The sequence below is a fragment of the Mustela nivalis genome, assembly GCF_964662115.1.
Source record: "Mustela nivalis genome assembly, chromosome: 11".
In the NCBI taxonomy this organism is placed as follows: domain Eukaryota; kingdom Metazoa; phylum Chordata; class Mammalia; order Carnivora; family Mustelidae; genus Mustela; species Mustela nivalis.
Window position 1 is genome coordinate 69065547 of NC_139030.1, and position 20708 is coordinate 69086254.

At 52.7% G+C, this 20708-nt stretch overlaps 2 protein-coding genes across 2 annotated transcripts; both read left to right on the plus strand.

Moving 5' to 3' along the window:
- Window positions 1-11462: 11462 nt before the first annotated feature.
- LOC309843985 (olfactory receptor 6B2-like) lies at window positions 11463-12401 on the plus strand (the record flags this gene model as incomplete). The annotated part of the gene is made up of 1 exon (XM_082690076.1): window positions 11463-12401. The coding sequence occupies one exon, from the start codon at window positions 11463-11465 to the stop codon at window positions 12399-12401; it is 939 nt and encodes a 312-aa protein (XP_082546202.1).
- A 2855-nt stretch (window positions 12402-15256) lies between these two features.
- LOC309844482 (olfactory receptor 6B2) lies at window positions 15257-20414 on the plus strand. The gene is made up of 2 exons (XM_082691430.1): window positions 15257-15401; window positions 19389-20414. Exon 2 carries the CDS (start codon window positions 19416-19418, stop codon window positions 20349-20351), a length of 936 nt encoding a protein of 311 aa, XP_082547556.1. The 5' UTR covers window positions 15257-15401; window positions 19389-19415; the 3' UTR covers window positions 20352-20414.
- Window positions 20415-20708: the final 294 nt, after the last annotated feature.

Sequence of the window (20708 nt, forward strand, 5' to 3'; positions counted from 1 at the left end):
TGACAGATGGAAAGAAACAGCAATAAGCCTGAAGCTAAAGGAGTGAGTGGTTTGCCACAAAGGAGATCCAAACAGCCTTCAGAACAAGACGCGGCAGGTGTCTTTACGACTCCAGAGAAAGCAGACATTTCTAAATAGGTTGTTAAGAATTAGTGCCAACCTAAAGGAACAAATGAACTAATGAAACTGTGAACGGAATAAGAAATAGCATCTTCCCATCAGGGCCAGCGTAGGTCCGATGTCTACCCAAAACTGTGAACTGTTTCCAAGGCAATTCCATGAGCTGATTTTCTAAATCTGGGTTCCTATAGATCTGTCAGGGTAAAAGGATGTGATAACCACCCGTGGTTTAGAGGCTTGAGTTAGTTCATTCTTCTCCCAGGAGGGGGGAGTCGCTAGCCTTGGCCCACGTCCCATGGGCTGGGTCAGGGAGATTGGTCACCCAGACTGGCTGTGGCCTAGTGTTTCTTCTGGGCATCACGAAATTAGAAAGGGGATCAAGAGGCAAGACACAGAGTGGGAGAACATGTAATTCATGTAAAATTCCAAAAATATATCTAAAGATACGAATGAGGCGAAGAATTCCTACAGATTGATGAGAGAAATACAGAGCACCCAACGGAAACAAGAAATGAGGGAAGCACTTGCTTCTGAAAGTGGGCAGCCAGCTGGCCGATAAGCGTATGTACATACAGATGGGGCCTAATTTTATCAGCAATTAGGGAAATGCACATTGAAACCTCTGATATGCAGATGGACAGCAGACAAGTGCGAATGTGGGTTCCATCCATGCTGCTGGAGGGCTGTTTGTGTCTGTGGTACTGTGCATTGCACTTGGGTGTGGACGGGCCACCCCCGCTTGTCTGTTCACCTGCTGACAGGCGTCCTGGTCCTTTCCAGCTTCTGGCAATTATGAACAGAGCTGCTGTGGACGTTTGTGCCCAGGTCTCTGTGTGAGCAAACATTCAATTTTATAAGAAACTGTGAAGCTACTTTCCAGACTGGCAGGACCTCTAGCACCTGTACAGACACTGCCCACTGCCCGCTGCCCGAACGACCCTGGCACTTGGTGCCATCTCTGCTTTATTTCCACAACACTGACTGGTGTCCACATGGCTTTGATTTGCGTTCCGCTCACAGCTGTGTTGTGCATTTTGCAGCCTCTTCTCGTTCTTGAAGTGTCTGCTCGCCCACCTGCCCTGTAGCCGGGGCCATCCTTTTCTGTTTCCATTGGCTGCTCTCCGGAGAGGAGGAAAGATGCTGGTGAGCTGGAGTATTCATTTATAAGAATGACAACCATCCCCACTGCATCCTTCCCTGTGCCTGAGCTCCGTGGCTGTCAAAGTGTGGCCCCTAGACCCCTTGGCCAGAAGGCTCTAGGCTGCTCTTGTCTTCTGCCAACTTGGGAAACATTTACAAGATGGATCTCTTTTGGCTTAGACACATCAGTGGTTTTTAGGTTGATTATAATTGTGGGGAAAGTTCTTACCTTATGCCAGAAGCTCGCATTTCCCTATCCCTTTGTGAATAATAATATTCGTGAACTCTGAGGTAAAGAAGCATTGCTCTGAGTCCATCTCCCCGGACCAGGCCATGGTCACCGCCCCCCAAAACGCCCTCTGTTCCTGAGCCAGAGTCATCCCCCTCCCCAGCCCTGAAGGGAAGTGTACTAGAGGTCCTTGTGCGGACAGTGCTGTGTGCCCAGAGATCTAGCGGACAAGGGAGGCTATTTGCTCAGGGGGTCTGGACCCTGGATGGGGCATGGGAGCTGGCCAGCAGAGAAGCCAGACAGGGCTCGGCCCCCAGCCAGCTGCTGTCACCAGGGCCAGAGGCCTGTGGACATGAGATTCTGGGCTAATTGGCAGTGTGGGGTAGTTACTTCTCAATAGCGGGGTAATTGGACCCTGGGGTCTGCACCTCTGTGCATGATGGGGAAGGGAGCCAACAGTCCCTTCTCTCTGGTGCCTCCTTTAAACCAGAAGTTGCTCTGGGGGCTGGCCAGGCCTTGCCAGGGGCTGCCCACTCAGGGTGTCAGAGAGAAGGGCAGCCAGTGACGCCTGCAGTTGTCCCAGGTAGGTCCCCATGGCGTCCTTCCTCTCAGCGAGGTAGTGGTCTGGGTAGCCTCTGGACCTGGTCTTTCAAGGAAATGGCAGGAGTGAGGTGGTGAGTCACCCCTCACCGGCACTGGCCTCTGGTCCCAAGTGGGCGGTGTGGGAACTTCCTCCCCACCCTGCACCCCTGCATGTCAACACTTCACTCCCGTCCTCACCGGTATCTCCAGCGTCCTCCTCTCCCTCTGAGCTCTGAAATCTTCCCCCGAGGGGAACAGCCCCTCCTCCCATTGCCCACTTCGTCCACCACCTGCTTTGCTTTGTCCACACCCTGCAGTGGTGCCCACCTCCCCCTCCAGGACCCGGAGGGACCACCCAGGTCTGCCCGGCCCGCGCCTGCTCTCTGCCCCCCTGTCCCTTGGCCCGACCTGCCTGTCCCCTCTTGTCCCCTTTGTCCTCACAAGGGATGGCAGTCCGCTGAAAGTGGGCAGGGAGGAACGTTTCAGTAGGGGCCAACTTTCAGTCTGGTGTCAATGAGACTAGCCCCCAACTTGCAGCAAAGCCAGAGCAGGGGCCTGGCCGGTGGGAGAAGAAGGGGCGGCAGCAGGGCCTGCTTCCAAAGTACCACCTCACTCCTGCCTGTGCCCTCGCGGGGCACCGATGGGTCCCAGCTTCAGGGGAGGACTGCCCTGCCCACCTCCCCCACTGCCCCTCACTCCGCCCTGCTCGCTCTTCCCTTCACTGCCCACACTCCCAGATCTCACTCCTTTAAGCCTCCATTTCCCCGTCTTTGACAAGGCCAGAAATAACTGCACATTTGCCTTAAAACTGGAAAGTGCAGAACGATCCAAAGAAACACCAAGCTTGCGTCCCTGAAATGCTCTGCATGGTCCAGGCGGACAAAGGGTCAGAGAGTTGTGGACCCTTCAGTGGGACCTGCTCCCTGGCCCTGACCCGGTCATGGTGGGACCGGTGCCCCTGAGCAGACACATTGGGCAGCTCCAGCCCTAGCCTCTAATGAAGCCTGCATTCCAGTGCTGAGCTCGAATCCCGGACAAAACCCAAGCTTCCCCCTAAACTAGCAGCTGGACAGAGCCCTCACCCCTGCACATCAGGTCAGGGTGAGACTCTACGGGTCTGAGGATTCAGGGAGGGGCATGGAAAGGGATGGGAGCACACTCTCGGTCTTGAAGACGCCAGACCTCCTGTCTGGTCTCTCTGCTGTGTGGGCTCCTCCCTCTGCTGCTGCTCATACCTGGGGACCTGAGCAGGTTTCCCCCAAACTGTCCCTGACCTGCCCAAGTCACCTTTTGGAAGACTCTTGTTTAAATGCTGATTCTTGCTCTGTGCATGTTCCACGCTGCCCTCCATGCACCCCTGACATGGCTCCCGTGTCCCCAAGATAGCCCCGTGGCTAACACGCAACTCCTTTGAGACTCTGCCTCTGAGTCGCCTTCTCATGACCCTCGCTCGGGCCCCCAGCACCCCAGCTGTGCCACCTGGACCACTCTCCGCCCCGTGCTTTCCTGCATACTAAGCAGTTACTTCTCTACAGTGAGTGTTACTTGTGGCCCGTCTTCTCTGCCTCTACTAGAATGTACTCTCTACGAAGGCTGAAGCCTAAGACTGCTTTCTCTCCTGATTTATCCCCATTGCCTTGATGCCATGACTGCCGCATAGTAGGCACTTAGCAAATCTGGGCAGGTGAATAAGTGGGAAGCCCCAGGTGACAGCCTGCCCTGTCTCTCTGTGGGCTCAGACACGCTGGGCTGGTGTGGGAGGCCCCCATGTCTGGCCCCCGCAAACCTCTGCTCCCAGCACACCAGAAACCATGCTCCTCACCATCCTGTCTTTCCTAATGCGTGCTTTTTCCCTCTGCACCCAAATGCTAATGGAGGCAGATGCCTGGGAGACACTGTAGCATTCTCCACTTCTGGGGGGCATTGAGTGGCAGTGCTGGGGGCTCATGGGAGCCCTTCAGGAAGAAGCTGTGTCTGGACTGAGTTTGGCCCAGGGTGGGGCCATAGGGCACTAGCGAGCTGCTCTCAGGACCAGCTGGGATCTCCCAGGCAGGACACTGTGGCTCACGAGGGACAGGAGCACAGGGCATGACATTTATGCTAAGGACCCTTGACGGATGTGGTGGGGGCAGTGTCTCACATGCCACTCTCTGCCACACAGACCCCAGAGCAGGGGGAGGAAGGAAAGACTGGAGGAGTGCCATCTGAGGCAGTGGCAGTCATCCAGGGTGGGGACGATGGAAGCTGGATGGGGGGCATGGAGTGGAGGCAAGAGAACTGGTTCTGGAGACATTTAGGAAGTGCTGTGGGCAGGACTCCATGCCTGCAGAGCTGTGCGAGCGGGGAAGAGGGGAGAGAGGAGCAGAAGCTGGGTTTCTGGCCTGGACAGGTGATGCCATTTCCACAGATGAAGAGCCCAAGAAGTGTGTGAACTCTGTGGCCAGGGGAGGTCTCCTGTCGTTAGCCGGATGCCCCAATGGAGTTCGTAGGGAAATCAGGGAGGACCCGGGGTAGTCATCCGGGCACAACCATGAAAGACACCAGGAAGGTGTTTGCACTCCGTGAGGACAGTGTGAACAGAAGCCTGGGGCCACACTCCCAAGGGCAGAAACAGTGGGGAGTGACACACGTACCCGGAAACTAGCGACAGGTTGGTCCCGGGCATCTGCAAGATGGCCAGGCTGGGGTGTGTGGGGACAGAAGCCAGCTGGTGGTGGAGGAAGGCAGGGACCAAACCATGGCTGCAGGTGAGCATATATGTGAGAGAGGAGACTTCTTTTCTCCTCTAAGAGGTGCAAAGCCCCAGCAGAGCCAGCTCGAAGGAGAGAAGAGTGCCTGGAAAGCGGGGCGAGCAGCAGCAGCTCCGCAGCTGGGCCAGCAGCTGAGGGGCTGGCAGGTGCTGCCCACAGTGCAGAGGGTCTTGTACGTGGTGGGTGTGCAGCAAGGAGGGGCCACATTGCCCCCGACCTCCCAATTGTTCAAGAGAAGCCAGAAATCTGTGTTTCAACAAGAATGTTCTGGTTTTCCAAAATGATCGTTACAGTGAAAATGTCCAGATTTCTGAAAAAAAGTGAAGGACAGAGTGGAAACATGGTAGCACAGTGGTGTCTGGGACCTGATGGTACAGATGTCGCTCAGATTCTCATTGCGCCCACAGTAGATCCCCCAACTCCCTATGTGCATCTGAAATGTCAGTAATCATCTTGGATTGAGTTCTAACTAGTGGGTCCCCTGTAAGTGGACACCACCTGCGGGGGCCGGTCTGTGCTCCCGTCCCCTGTGTTCATGGGAAGGGAGCCCGGGGCTGTAGGACCGGCAGTCACGCCCCCGATGCGGCAGCCATCAGTAGCTCAGCTCCTGATGTAAAGGGGAGAAGAGGTCCTGCTGTGTCTCTGGGCAGATATGGAGTCCAGCACCTCAGCCTCACTTACTAAGCCATCCACCCTTACCTTGCTGATTACATGCCTGGATACCCTCAGCTGCGTTTTTAGTGCTTTCTTATTGTTCCTATATGGTGTTTCTGTATGGGTCACTGTTCTTAATATTTCTTTCATTAAAGCAGTATCTTCGTTTTTATGCTTGATCCAGCATAGGAAGTCCCTTTCATTAGTCTCCTTTTTTTCCTGCATGTTCATGGCTTTTCCTAGGTGTTCACATTTTCAGATGGTTTTAAGAATTATTTCTTCATGTTTTTGAGAAAAATAAGGTTTGATGAGATTTCAACAGTAATTGAGTGAATTTTTGAAATCAGTTTGGCGATATTGATCTTGCAATATTATGTTTTTTTCATCATGGAGCATTCTTATTCATAATTGCTGGTATACGAGATGACTGCATGTTTAATACTCACTTTGAGATCCCTTAATCAATTGTAATAATGTTCTGGGCTTTCTAGATTAAAAGCCAGGTTATGTGGAAACAAGGACAATTTTGTATATTTATTTTTATTTTTATTATTATGTTTGTCACCATACAGTTCATCATTAGTTTTTGATGCAGTGATCTATGATTCATTGTTTACATATAATACCCAGTGCTCCATGCAATCTGTGCCCTCCTTAATACCCAACACCAGTCTCACCTAACCCCCTGTCCCTCCACTCCAAAACCCTTAGTTTGTTTCCCAGAGTCCACAGTCTCTCATGGTTTGTCTCCCCCTCCGATTTCCCCCAACTCCCTTCTCTCCTTCTCCCAATGTCCTCCGTGTTATTCCTTATGCTCCACAAGTAAGTGAAACCGTATGATAATTGACTTTCTCTGCTTGACTTATTTCACTCAGCATAATCTCCTCCAGTCCCGTCCATGTTGATACAAAAGTTGGGTATTCATCCTTTCTGATGGAGGCATAATATTCTATTGTATATATGGACCACATCTTTTTTATCCATTTGTCTGTTGAAGTGCATCTTGGTTCCTTCCACAGTTCGGGGGTTGTGACTGTTGTTGCTATGAACATTGGGGTGCATGTGCCCCTTCTTGTCTCTACATCTGTATCTTCAGGGTAAATACCAAGTAGTGCAATTGCAGGGTCATACGGTAGCTCTATTTTTAACTTTTTGAGGAACCTCCATACTGTTTTCCAAAGTGGCTGCACTAGCTTGCATTCCCATCAACAGTGTAAGAGGGTTCCACATTATACCAGTTAGAATGGCAAAAATTAACAAGGTAAGAAACAACGAATGTTGGAGAGAATTTGGTCTATTTCTTTACCCCCTATGTAGTGGGTCCCAGCATGTTTTCACAAGGACCTGTCTCTGTACTGATCTCAGAAGAATGGGAGGGACACTCGTATTCAGCTCTGGGGATGCTGTAGGCTGTGGGCTGAGGCAGTGTTTATTTATCCTATTAATCTAAGCCATTTCTCCCAGGTGAAAAATGTATAAAACATTGGCATAGTTTTCAGTCAAAGCTTTTCAGCATCAGCTAGGCTGTCACTGTGATCATTCGAATGGATTTGCTAATGGTGAGCTCTCTGTGCAGCCCTGAAATAGATCAAGATGGTGGGTGACAGGTGCCTTTTTAATATATTGCCCTATTCACTAGCAAAACAAGCTGGGTGGTCGGCATGTAGCTTTCCTTTTGTGCAGTGCCTGTGGGTTTCTGTGCTGTTAGGAATCTGCACTGAGATGCACTTCACCTTCCCTGCAATAGTTTAGAGAGCGCGGGGAAGCCAACCCCGGGAAATGGGAGGTACGGGCGGGGGAAGAAGCATCTGGGTTCCTCTGCAAAGACTCCAGCAATCCCCAGATTTCTATCGTGATGATGCTGGTGGGCTTTCTGTTTCTACTTGTCAGTCTTTCAGAAAGTCATCCCTCTGCCCCAGACCCTAAGCTTTGCATTCCACAGCTGCTTTCGGGACACGGGGACGCTCATGGATAGTGACACTGCAGGGCGGCCATTCAATGACACATAGTAGGTGCTTTATAGATGCTGCTGAGCCTTCTTCCATCTCTTGGTGAATCTCTCTCTGTAGCTGGTACCTTCTTTCATCATTAAAATGATGCCTGCATGCTCCCTATTTTCACATTTGTTGGACCAGCTGGGCTTTGTCTGTGTTACTGCTCCCCACTCCGAGGCTTCCTCTAAGCCCATTGTTTCCTCTATTGATCCATAGAGGCAAATTGATCAAATAGACGCAAATCCTATTCTTTTACCTAATTAAAATATATATTTTCCCTTTTCTTTCCTCTGTTTGTCCTCAGATTGGCTTAATACATTTTCTGACTTTTTAAAAATTTTTTATTTATTTATTTGACAGAAAGAGAGATCACAAGTAGGCAGAGCAGCAGGCAGAGAGAGGGGGGAAGCAGACTCTCCGCTGACCAGAGAGCCCGATGTAGGACTTGATCCCAGGACCCTGAGATCATAACATGAGCCAAAGGCAAAGGTTTAACCCACTGAGCCACCCAGGCGCCCCCATTTTCTAACTTTTTGAATGGAATACTTATTTATTTTTTTCCCTCCTTTCTGGCTAAACAGTAAAAGCCATTAGAAGCACAGACCCGCACACCGACACCTGTCTGGCCAAGTCACACGTAAGTGTTGCTGTGTCACGTCCTACTCGGTCTGTGACTGTGGTTCTGATTTCCTCGCAGACATGGGAACTCATTAGCAGAAGCTGTCTTCTTTTCCACATGCTTAGCTGTTGTGTTTAGTCTGATGTTAACTGGTTTAGATTTTTTTGTTCCATCGCTTTTAAGAAATTGGGGGATCTGTGATGTCTACTTTGGAAATCTGGTGGACTTTTTATGCTGCGGCAGAGAATTTTTTCCAGATTTTCTGTGGGCACTTCCCTTTTTTCAAGGTACTGACTTAATAGCCCTCCAATCAACCTGTAAGCCCTGTTACTCTGACACTCCACATCCTCACCCATTCTTGCCATGGGGGTTTGTCGCGGCCCGAGCGATGCGTGCCCATCTGTGGCCTCCTTCCTTCTGGATGCTTCTCCTCACAGCAAAGCCACCGTGGACTGGGTGGTGGTCATGCCAGGGACCAGAAGGTTCATAAAGTAGACTGACCATTTGAGGCCTTGAGTGTTACCTGATCCAATATTAATTCTGAAATCAGGCTTTCTTGTTGTGTGTCGGACACACCCAGCTAAGCCTGTAACGTCACCCTCCCCCAGTGTTTCATTCCGCAGACCACCCATATTCTGTAATGACACATATTCTGTAAAGACACATATTGTCGTAGATCTCTCTCACAGGCTGAGAGTCTTCTCCTTTTGCCAAATTTTATTCTGTTTACATTTATTGTCATGGCCAAAGCATTTCTTTTCCTGTGACTGTCCCACCTTATTTACATACTCTCTTGATGTTTTCCTTACTTCTACATTCTGGAGTTGTCCTTTCAGGCTTTATCGGGTCCACGTCCTTTTGGGTACTATTGTTTACTTCAAAAATGTTAAGTGCGGGGAGGGGGGTTGAAGAAGGGGGGAGGGGTTATGGACATTGGGGAGGGTATGTGCTTTGGTGAGTGCTGTGAAGTGTGTAAACCTGGTGATTCACAGACCTGTACCCCTGGGGATAAAAATATATGTTTATAAAAAATAAAAAATTTTAAAAAATGTTAAGAATTGATGTCACTCTCATTATAAACTCCAAGAACAAGACATAACCCTTTGATGTCCTCCTCTGAGAAATGAGGCAACAGACACAGATTTTCCTCATTATAATCATTGCATGTCCCAGGTTTTCCCTGATGTCTGTAAACCCAGTTTCCGTCTCCAAACCCAATTTCTGTCTCCTTTTTTTCCCCATTGAATTCTCATTATTATTATTTTGCGTTATCTATCTTCTCGAGCCACAAGGACTAACGTTCCCATTTTGTTCTGTAAGTCTAGTGACAACAGTTGGAGAATTGCTGTGTTGGTTGTGTTCACTTTCCCTCCTCATTCCTCTCTGTGTGCTGATAGACTGGGCTGGGACTTTCCCTTCTGAAGCTAATGGCTGTGATGTTTGAGTTTCCCATGGAGAAAACGTTGATCAGCCCCATGTTCAGAACAGGTTGTGTGGAAAGCATCTCATGTAATGGGTCTGGACACTGTATTCTTGCCCACAGCCTTCCTCCCTCTACTGGATCGGCCAGCTGTCCATCCCAGAAGTGTGTAAAGGTTTCTCTGTTGTTTTCTGGGCCCTAAAGATTTGTGAAAAGTAAAGCTAATTCCACTGATATTCCATTTTATAAAATATATTTTATTCTGTCTAGATGCCCTTAGCATTTTTTTCCTTGAAGTTCCAATATTGGTCTCCCCTGGGACCTTGAGTTGCTGGTGACCTATCCCTTTACAACCTCCTGAGCCTGGGGCCAGCCACCAGCACCCCTGTAAGTCCCACTTATTTGCAGTGACAAACAGTTCTCCATGAGTCATACAGCTTCCTCCACTGGGCTCTCCTACTTGGAGAACTTGGGTCAAATTCCCACCTTGTGTCCCCTGAGCCACAGCACTCCTGCACGATTGCGGGTAGGTTGGATTCATTAGTATTTCTTCTCTTCCACGTCCAGAAGTCTGGTGACATCCTACGGGTGCTGGGTGCATGGCCCACTGTCCTCCCTAGCTTCCTGCATCATGAGGGTTTCCCTCTATTTTTGTATTTTCTAGGAAAGTTCTCTGGGACTTGAGGACTAGGAGAAGAGGGAAGAGGGAGCAACTGTGTGCTGGTACCATATCTCCTTTGGCATCTTTGGCTCAGTCACATTATCATCTGCAACTCTTTTTTTCCCATGCTTCATATCCCGTTCACTCCCCTTTGGGTTCATGGAACTCGTCTTGTGTATTGGCAATCATGCTTGGTGCCCGGCCCAGTGCACCTGGTCTTGGTGAATAATCCTTTTAATATACCATTGGATCCTCTTGGCTAGGATCTTGTTGAATATTTTGGCGTCTGTGTTCATCAGGGATATTGGCCTGTAATTCCCCTTTTTGATGGTAGACCTCTCTGATCTTGTTGCCCCAGCCACCTTTCTGCCATCTGCTTTCTTTCCCCCAGAATTGGTTCAAAGTCCTCCCCTTGCTGATATTCCCCCCTCCTGGTCTCTTTTGATATTTTGATGTTATGGCTTTTTATCTTTTTTTTTGAATATTTCTTTTTTAATTTATTTGAGAGAGAGGGAGAGGTCGAGCACACACAAGCAGAGGAGGGGCAGAGGAAGGAGCAAGCCCTGTGGGGAACCCCATACATACCAGACTCCAGACTCGGTCCCAGGACCCCAGGATCATGACCTGAACTGAAGGCAGACACTTAACCAGCTGAGCCACCCGGGCGCCCCTGGGTTTTTATCATTTTACTCCTTTGTCATATTTTCAGGGGTTTTGAGATGGCACAAAGATAGGTATGTGACCGCTCTTCCCCCTTGGCCTGGGAGATTGCTACTGCTCCCCAAAACCCCAGCCTTGTGAGTGTGTCTGGGTCCAGGGTCTGACTAAACTAGGACACCATATCCCACCCCCATGAGCCCCGCTGCTATCCCTTCCTCTTACAAAATCAACTCTGAAACCAGGCAGAAAAGTCAGTATCCACTGATTTAGAAAGAGCTTGCCAGATGACCACCAAAAGGCCCAAGCAAGGCTGGCTGCAGAACTAATTGTCTTTAGAATCTTAGGAGACCTCCTGCCTGTAGGAAAATAGGATCATCATGGGATATGTTGGGGAGGATGTGGCAGGCATTCCCAGAGCCCCTGTTCTTAGCATGACCTGCCACAGACACTAGGAAACTCCTGATGGGAAAAGCTTCACTTGAGACAGTTTCTGCTCCCTCTGCTGCTCATGGAGTCAAGCGTCCAATCTCTGGGTCAAAACTCTCCTGCAGGGTGAGCTTGGCCTTCTCCCCCAAGGACCCACAGCCCCTCACTCTGGAATGATGTTGTTTTGCAGGCTCCTAGCACACAAGGATGAGGGGAGAGAATGTCACTAAGGTCAGCACGTTCATCCTACTGGGCTTCCCTACGGCCCCTTGGCTGCAGTACGTGCTCTTCCTCCTCTTCCTGCTCACCTACCTCTTCGTGCTGGTGGAGAACTTGGCCATCATCCTCACCGTCCAGACCAGTTCCTCCCTCCATAGGCCCATGTACTACTTTCTGGGCATTATGTCTTCCCTGGAAATCTGGTACGTCTCTGACATCATCCCCAAGATGCTGGGCGGTTTCCTCCTGCAGCAGAAACACATCTCGTTTATTGGCTGCATGACCCAGCTGTACTTCTTCAGCTCCTTGGTGTGCACTGAGTGCGTGCTCCTGGCCTCCATGGCCTACGATCGCTACGTGGCCATCTGCCACCCCCTGCGCTACCAGGTCATCATGACCTGGGGGCTCTGCGTGCAGCTGGTGGTCTTCTCCTTTGTGAGCGGCTTCTCCATCTCCGCCATCAAGGTGTACTTCATCTCCAGTGCCACGTTCTGTGGCTCCAACGTCCTGAACCACTTCTTCTGTGACATTTCCCCTATCCTCAAACTGGCCTGCACAGACTTCTCCACGGCAGAGCTGGTGGACTTCATCTTGGCCTTCATCATCCTGGTGTTTCCCCTCGTGGCCACCGTGCTCTCCTACGGGCACATCTCCATGGCTGTCCTGCGCATCCCTTCTGCCACTGGCCGCTGGAAGGCCTTCTCCACTTGTGCCTCCCACCTCACCGTGGTCACCATCTTCTATACGGCCTTGCTTTTCATGTATGTCCGGCCCCGGGCCATTGATTCCCGGAGCTCCAACAAGCTCATTTCTGTTCTGTACACTGTCCTCACCCCAATCATCAACCCACTGATCTACTGTCTTCGGAACAAAGAATTTAAGGCTGCCTTGAAAAAGGCTCTGGGCTTTGGTCAAGTTCCAGTGTAGGAGGGCATGCCTTGGCATTCTACTCTTCTAGAACATAATCTGAAAATACATATCCTCTCTGATGGGGCCATTTAATTTGTAATAATAGAAATTCCTTCCATCATTGTAAAGATTATTCCCACCTCTATGTTTCTCCCAGCTCATGGAGGACGTCAGTATCATAGGTGGTGGTCTACTTAGGCCCCTAGTGTCTTCATTTTGTATCTGAGCAAAGTGGAACTCGTGATTTTTTCTCATCCGTAATATTGCTCTGCACATTTCAGGAAAGAACATAATACACTAGGTCATCTGAAGTATTAAACTCTTAAATAATTACAATATTTTAAAGAGTTAACTCTTAAACTACCTAGTGAAATGAGCCCCAAGTGTCTCCAAGTGTCCCCCTGTGGCCCCATGCAAGCCACATCCTGGGCTGGCCACCAGTGCATAAGCACTTACCCCTCGCCCATCAGCTGCTCAAAGAATAAGACATGATCTTGGGTGACCTGTAAAAATCTCAGATGCCTAGGCAGGCAGGGACTGCATCTAGGAACCCTCGCAGCTCAGCCCAGTGCCTGGTGGGCAGTCCACAAACATTTTTCAAGTTAATGCCCCGAGGTACAAAAAGGACCTTCTTGTCTGCAGGGAACATTCTGGAGCTCTCTCAAGACCCCAGCCTCCTCCTTCATGGAGCCCTACCCAAAGGTCATGACTAGGACCTAGCACCCTTCGAATGAGTGTTCTATGGGGGCGGGCATGCCAGGGCCCGACCTGGGGACCCTCAGGTCAGAACCTCGGGATTCAGCTCAGCATGTGCTCAGACCCTTAAAACATTAGACAGCTCTCCAGATGACTCTGATTGTCTCCCGAGTTCAAAAGCCAGTCTGTTGGACAACTGGGAGCGATTAAGAAAACATGAGGGCAGACATCCCCACAACAGGACAGGGTTTGGGGACACATGGAGAATGGAGGGGGCCGTGGAGACCAGCGGACAACCCCAGGGTCTGGGGGCTGCTTGGGCACAGAATACTTCTCTCTGACGGGGGGTGGGGGGTGCTTAAGCCCTGCGCCCCCTTGCTATTCCCTCCAAGGGTCTATAGCTGCCACCCCTCCTGATGCCCCATGAAGGTAATGATGCACATAGGTTCTTTGTCATCTGCTGGTCGTTATTAGGAATTCTGTAAGTCATCGTGTTCATAACAACGGGGTGCCAAGCCTGCGTCCTGGAGCCCGTCTCACAGGTGGCCACGCTGCTCTCCATCTTGCTTGCTTCTTTGTTGGTTCAGCAGCCTGGTCTGTTCCCAGCTGCCCACCTGCCTGCATCAGGCCTGAGATCCATGTTGGAGGGACAGCGGATGGAGACTCGCCAGCTGTGGCAGTCTTCAGTGCCCAGAGAGGCAAGGCAGGTGTGGCCACACTGGGGGTGACTGGAGTTCCACAGCCAAAGGGAAGAGGGTGAGCAGCCCATGGTGGGTGCAGAGGGAGGGTCTTCAGGGGGCCCCGTGGGGCTGGAAACAGGAGCAGGGCTGTTAAAGGTGGAGGATGGATAGGGCCCAGGCATGCTGGGCAGCCCCGGGTTACCAAGGCCAGAGGTAGGGGCTGCACAGTGCACGGAGAGCTCAGAGAAGCTGGGGCAGCTGGTGCCCTGGGCTCATGGGGGGACACTCACGGGGCAGGTGGGGGCAATGCTGTGAGCCCACGGGCTGTGGCAAGCAGCAAACAGACCACGTGCAAAGGTGGAGATGGTGGGGCTGGTGAGGCAGGGAAGCTGTGGTGGAGGTCGCTGGAGCTTCCCGGGAGGGGTGATACCGCTTGGCTGGTTGGGTGCCATGGTGTGGTCTGCAGTATCTTCAAGAACCTTCTGGGGGGCTCCACGAGGGCTTCCAGATTCCAGGTGACCAAATGGAAAAAAGAGCTTCTGAAGGAGGGCAGAGGATGGGGAGCTCGTCTGGAGGGAAGCGGACGTTTGCGTGGGACCATCTGGAAGCCCCACATTACAGGGAAATCCTACAACATGAGCAGGACTGGGGTCCAGGGCCCAAGCACTCACACTCAGGCCAGGGGAGCCAGGGGCCTCCCCAGGGCTCAGGACGGTGATAGCATTGGAGATTTGGGGTGTTTGGGTTAAGGGATCAGGAATTTGGGGTTCATATCTGAAAGAACACTGCAAACAGAGGCAGTGTGCAGGTAACTGGGCAGCTGGGGGTAGGGGGTGGCGGGCAGGCCTGTCCTGGGCAGCTGAGGGCGGGGGGCATGGGGCAGGATGGTCGGAGGAGCGGGGACTGGGTGGGATTAGAGCAGGAAGGATGGGCAGGTCAGAAGTGAGGCACAGGGCGTCCTCACCTGACAAGTACTTCCCTGGCCTGTGTGGGTGGGCAGAGGTTCTGAGCTGGGGGCTGAGACCTGCCTCGTGTTCTGCTAGCCTCTGTGTCAGTGGAGGGGCTCACCCAGGGACAGGGACAGCACGGCCAGCCATTGGCTCTGGCCCCCACCCCTCCCACTGCAGTGGCAGCCTACTCTCCCCCTCCCACCACCCTCTCGCAGAGCACAGGCTCCTCTCTGTGCAGACACATGAGCTGGAGCCTCTCTGAGTGTGAGACCCAGGGCTGACCCAGAAACAGTGGCTCTGCAGGTCAGGAAAGCAGGACATCACCACCAAGGTATTTGCAGATGCAGCTGAACAGGGGCCATGGGGCATGCATCCACACATTTACCCAGGGGCCCTCAGCCTGGGGTGTGTGGGGGGGCAGACAGCTCCAGAGGCACAGGGACCCAGCTAATTGGTGGTATAGATAACATTGTCGGCGTGGCGGGGGTAATTGGACCCTGGAGTCCCTGTGCTCCAGCAGAAAAGACCACGACCATTCCCCCCAGCTGCTCAGGCAGCTTGCTTCTCCAGAGTGTGTTCGCGCCACGGCCGGTCACCGTGGCCAGCCTGCGAGTCACTGGGTGAGGGGAGAAGCCAACCCTTCCCCAGCACTCAGGTGCAGGCATTCACAGTGAGGCTTCTGGAACCTGCAGGTAGGACCCAATGCCGTCCATGCTGATGCCCGGCTCATTTTACTGTGATTTTTAGAGCATGATGGCTGTGTGTGTGTGTGTGTGTACATGTGTGTGCATGCACAAGTGTGTGCACACGCCACCTCCTGCCACAGATATCCACACACCTGATCCAAGGCAGGGGCTGAGCAGGACCCCTCTGCATGGTGGCTCGCGGGTGCTCCACAAATGGTCCTCAAACCTAGGGCAACCATGGCAAGCGCCCGGCGGCAGGTCCTGTGGGGCCTCGTTCTAACGTCACACGCAGCGGCCCATAGCCGCGTCACACAGACTGTGCAGAGCTGAGGACCCTTGCCCCCAGGCCACCTCAGGTCCCCTGCCGGCCATCTGCTGGTAGGAGAGCCCTTTGGGGCAGGCAAATCGGCCCCGTGCTCTTTGCCATCTTCCCGAGAGGCCTCGGGGTGAAAGCCTTCTGTCACAGAACTGCAGAGAAGGGGTCCACAGGAGAGAACCCAGGATCCCCTCGCCTGCCCCACCTGGCCTTGCAGACCCTGTGCAGCCATTGTCCAAGCATCACGGGCCTGGAACAGGAGGAAGACGAGGGAAAAGGAGATGAAATCCAAGTGGGGGTTGGGGTCTAGCAGGCAGGGATGCTCCAAGTCAGTCTCAGTGGTCCGATAAGCGTCTGCTCCTCGTGTGAGACCCAGCCTCACAGCCACTGGGGGAAGGTCGGCAGGACCTCCATGCTCTCTTCACAACTTGTCTTGACGTCTAAAATTATTCCAAGATGAAAGTTTATTTAACAAGAAAATGCAGCCATTGTCCAAAGTACAGAAGAGGGAGAGCATGCTTTAAAGGGTCCTGAATTTGTAAATAAACACAGTCTTTTATATAACTGATTGATCTGGTGTGAATTAGCCAACTCACTAGTGATCAGTTACGACTCCGAGTGATCAGCACAAACTCTCGGGCGCCTCGCTGTGCGGGGATGAGGGTCAGAGTCTCGGAGCTCCGCCAGGCTCCCCTGGGGGTTGGAGAGACTGCTGGCTTCGAGGAGCCCAGGAGCCCTCCTTCTGGGCTGCAGGCCCTGGGGCTGCCTGGCTGGGCAACAGGCATGGGGTGCCCAGCCAGCATGCAGAGAGGCGGCCTTCAGGACAGGATGCTGGGGGCCCTCTCCTGGCGGCTGTCTTCCCTGCTCTTTCTATAAAGGACACGGTAGGTTTGGTGTGGAATCCTAGAGCAGACAGTAAGTCTTCTGAAGTTGGTCCTCAGTTCAGAACCTCTCGCTGGGACTTTACGGCTGAGTCTGCTGTGCTGGCCGTGGGGGCAGATCTGGCCCCGTGCTGACATGGGAGGACAGACATGTCTCCCCCAGGGCATAGCTGCACCCTGGAACAATTCCTTTCCAGAAATTTCTTTGTCAGCCCAGCCCTCATCTCTCAACTTCAGATTTGTGTAGCCACCAGGATATCCAGCCAGCACCCCATATACTCCTAGGAGATCCCCAACGATGTGGCCCCTGTGGGGCCCTCTCTTGCTCTTCCTACCTGACCAAGAGCGGGTGTCCTGGGCCAGAAACCCGAGCCTCAGACTCAGCACCTGCTGCCAGCCCAGAGGCCTTCCTCCTGTCTGTGAACTGGCCACGCTCACGATCTGGTTTTTGCACCTGCTGTTCCCTCTGACAGAAACACCGTTCCCTGGTTTCCCAGGGGCCTCCTCATCACCATGCTGAGACCTCAGGGTGAGCAGCGCCTACTCTGAGAGGGCTGGCTCCCCCTGGCCCCCCACTTAAAGATGCAGGGAGGCTAGTCCTCCTCCACCCTCCCAGCCCTGGCTGGGCCTGAAGAATAAAGCCTCAGTCCAGTTAATAGGAGGAAGTTTGCCACTGTGCTGACTGTAGACCTCGGGGCCCTTTCCTAGGAATGGAAGGTGTGCTGAGGCTGCTGAGCGAGTATTTTCCTGTGAGATTTGGTGAAGGGCAGATGGGGGAGCCGCAGGGGGAGTAAGTGCAGGTGTGGGACCTGGGCTGCTGAGCAAGGTGTCTAGATCGTTTGTCTTCAGAGGCTGGGGCTCCGGGGGGAGGGGGAGCCCCTCGCCCCAAGGGGGTGACCTGCTGCAGGGGAGGTGGGGTCAGAGTGGTGACCTTCCTGCTTCTGCCAGTTTCTCCAACTCCCTCTCAGGCCAAGGTGCCATATTTCAGGGTGCGGGTCCTGAACTTTGTCCGCAGCTTTACTGCCTTGTCACTCCATGTCCGTGTCTACACGCCTCCCCAGCAGAGACATGAGTGTCAACACAACAGCCTCATCTCTCACGTGGACCCCAGTGTGTGATCAAACATGGGCCTCAAAGAAAAGAGAAAGAGGCCAGTGAGAAGGGGACTGGAGCTTATGAGGAGTCACTCTTGTTGGAGCCTGGCAAGACAGTGTGGCTGGAGACAGAGGCCAGGTGATACCCATGGTTTGGGGGGTGTTGGCGTTACCGTGTCCCCCAGAGACTCTGCGGCTTCTCTGCAGGCTCATACCGCTGGCCTCTGCTGGGCATGCAGGTTCGGTCAACGCTGTCATCCTGTGCAAACCAGAATGTCCCCACAGGGCTCTCCCACCTTCTCCCATCCTATGGCCTCCTCGGGCCTTCATTGCGCTGGCAGTTCTGTACGCTGTGAGCTGTTTAGCCCTCTTGTGGCCTCCCGGTGGGTCTGCCCCGATGCCCTCTTCTCATCCCACCACCTTAGCACAGGTGCCCCCACCCCCAGCTCTGAGCAGACGGCCCAGGACACGCCCTGCACCTGCCAGGTAACCTAGATGACCCATCAGAGACTGTCCCCCAAGTTAGCAGGGGCCCAGGACCACAGCCCCTCCTGTGGGTCTGGTCTCCTTCCCTTGAGCTTTCTCCATACACCTCCCCTACGCACTCCTATCCACATTGGGACTCTGCCCTGGTTGGCTGGTGGCCTCAGCTTCTTGCTGAATTCCTTCTGTTCTGCCCAGTGTCCACTGCACTGACTTGGAGGAAACTTCCAGATCTGTCATGGCTCAGGGAATCGCCAGGGGCCCTACTCTGCAGGTGTCCACCCAGAGGGTCCCTATGTGAGACTCACCCAGGGCTCAGGGCTCTGAGTCCTGGTCCTGCACCTGCCCTGGGGCTCCTGGCCCTCTGTCTGCTGCCTGGACACCATCCCCATGCTCCCAGTGGGTGTCCTCCCACAGGCTGGCCACAGCAGGAGCGCGAGCGATGTCCATGAGTGTATCGTGGTGTGTGTGCACACACTGTGTATAGTGGTTTGTGTATACTGGTGTGTGTGCATAGTTGTGTATTGTGTGTGCACATGTGTGTTTAGTAGTGTAGGCACACACATGTGTGAATATGGCCTGTGTGCACACATGGGTGTGAATAGAGGTGTGTGTGCACCCATGTGGCTAGTGTTTTGTGTAGTGTTGCATGAGTGTACACGTGAGTGTGTGGCATGGGGTGAGGGAGGTCAGGACACAACCAGCGACCCGGGACCCCTCCCTCACTTGCAGCAGCTCACTCCTCTGGGGGAGAAGTGGGCGTGACAGCACTTGGTTCCCTCCGTGGAGATTATTCCAAGCCGTGGAGCGAGGTCCAGAGATCAAACAGCAGCCTTGGCCGTCTCTGAGACATAGGAAGAAAACAAAATAAAATAAGGCTCTGTCATGATCCATCACAATGGAGGTCCTGGTGGGAATGGATGCCGGCGATGGCCAGGGAAGGCATGTGTTTGCCTGTAAGACAAGACCCCATACCAGAGAGCACAAATGAACCCACCCTTGCTCCCGGCTCTCCCTCCCAAAGAGCCAGGCAGGCAGGTCCTTGTTTCAGCCATGCACAGCTGCCCCTGGGCACACCCCTCTCCCTGGCTCTGGCTGGGTTACAGCTTCGGGTTTTCCTACTCGAAGACATAACCACAGAGCTGACACTGCTTGTGGGGCCAAGGTGAGCTCGGTCTTCTCCCCTGAGGCCCCACAACCCCTCACTCTGGAATGACAGTGTTTTGCAGGCTCCCAGCACACAAGGATGAGGGGAGAGAATGTCACCAAGGTCAGCGCGTTCATCCTACTGGGCTTCCCCACGGCCCCTTGGCTGCAGTACGTGCTCTTCCTCCTCTTCCTGCTCACCTACCTCTTCGTGCTGGTGGAGAACTTGGCCATCTTCCTCACTGTCCAGACCAGCTCCTCCCTCCATAGGCCCATGTACTACTTTCTGGGTTCCATGTCTTTCCTGGAAATCTGGTACGTCTCTGACATCATCCCCAAGATGCTGGGCGGTTTCCTCCTGCAGCAGAAACACATCTCGTTTATTGGCTGCATGACCCAGCTGTACTTCTTCAGCTCCTTGGTGTGCACTGAGTGCGTGCTCCTGGCCTCCATGGCCTACGATCGCTACGTGGCCATCTGCCACCCCCTGCGCTACCAGGTCATCATGACCTGGGGGCTCTGCGTGCAGCTGGTGGTCTTCTCCTTTGTGAGCGGCTTCTCCATCTCCGCCATCAAGGTGTACTTCATCTCCAGTGCCACGTTCTGTGGCTCCAACGTCCTGAACCACTTCTTCTGTGACATTTCCCCCATCCTCAAACTGGCCTGCACAGACTTCTCCACGGCAGAGCTGGTAGACTTCATCTTGGCCTTCATCATCCTGGTGTTTCCCCTCGTGGCCACCGTGCTCTCCTACGGGCACATCTCCATAGCTGTCCTGCGCATCCCTTCTGCCACTGGCCGCTGGAAGGCCTTCTCCACTTGTGCCTCCCACCTCACCGTGGTCACCATCTTCTACACGGCCATGATCTTCATGTATGTCCGGCCCCAGGCCATCGATTCCTGGAGCTCCAACAAGCTCATTTCTGCTGTCTACACTGTCCTCACCCCAATCATCAATCCACTGATCTACTGTCTTCGGAACAAAGAATTTAAGGCCGCCTTGAAAAAGGTTCTTGGGCTAGGTCAGTCTTCATAATAGGACAACCAAAACTTTTGGAAATCTGATTGGTAGGATAATAAAATGCTATCTTTTATTGTACTTTCCGCTTTTTTAAAGTAAATCTACAAATGAAACTTGGCAAATTATAGAACCACGCAGAAATCATAAGCCTTTATCTGCTTTTGTTTTCCCAAAGGGCAGTGGTCACTTTGGTATATTTTGAGGTTTTTATGGATGCAGATGTGAAGATGCTTTTATGTTTCTTTCATTCGGTGTGATGCTTGAGTGACTCCTTCATGGTTCTGCATGTAGCAACGATTCACGCATATGGTGTATAATATTGCACCGTGTCGATATATCACAGTGTGCTATGCATTGACTGTGCAGACCGTG

Bases quoted from the DNA above. Each gene is read 5' to 3' on its own strand.
- LOC309844482 (XM_082691430.1), top strand. From the start codon at position 19,416: ATGAGGGGAGAGAATGTCACCAAGGTCAGCGCGTTCATCCTACTGGGC.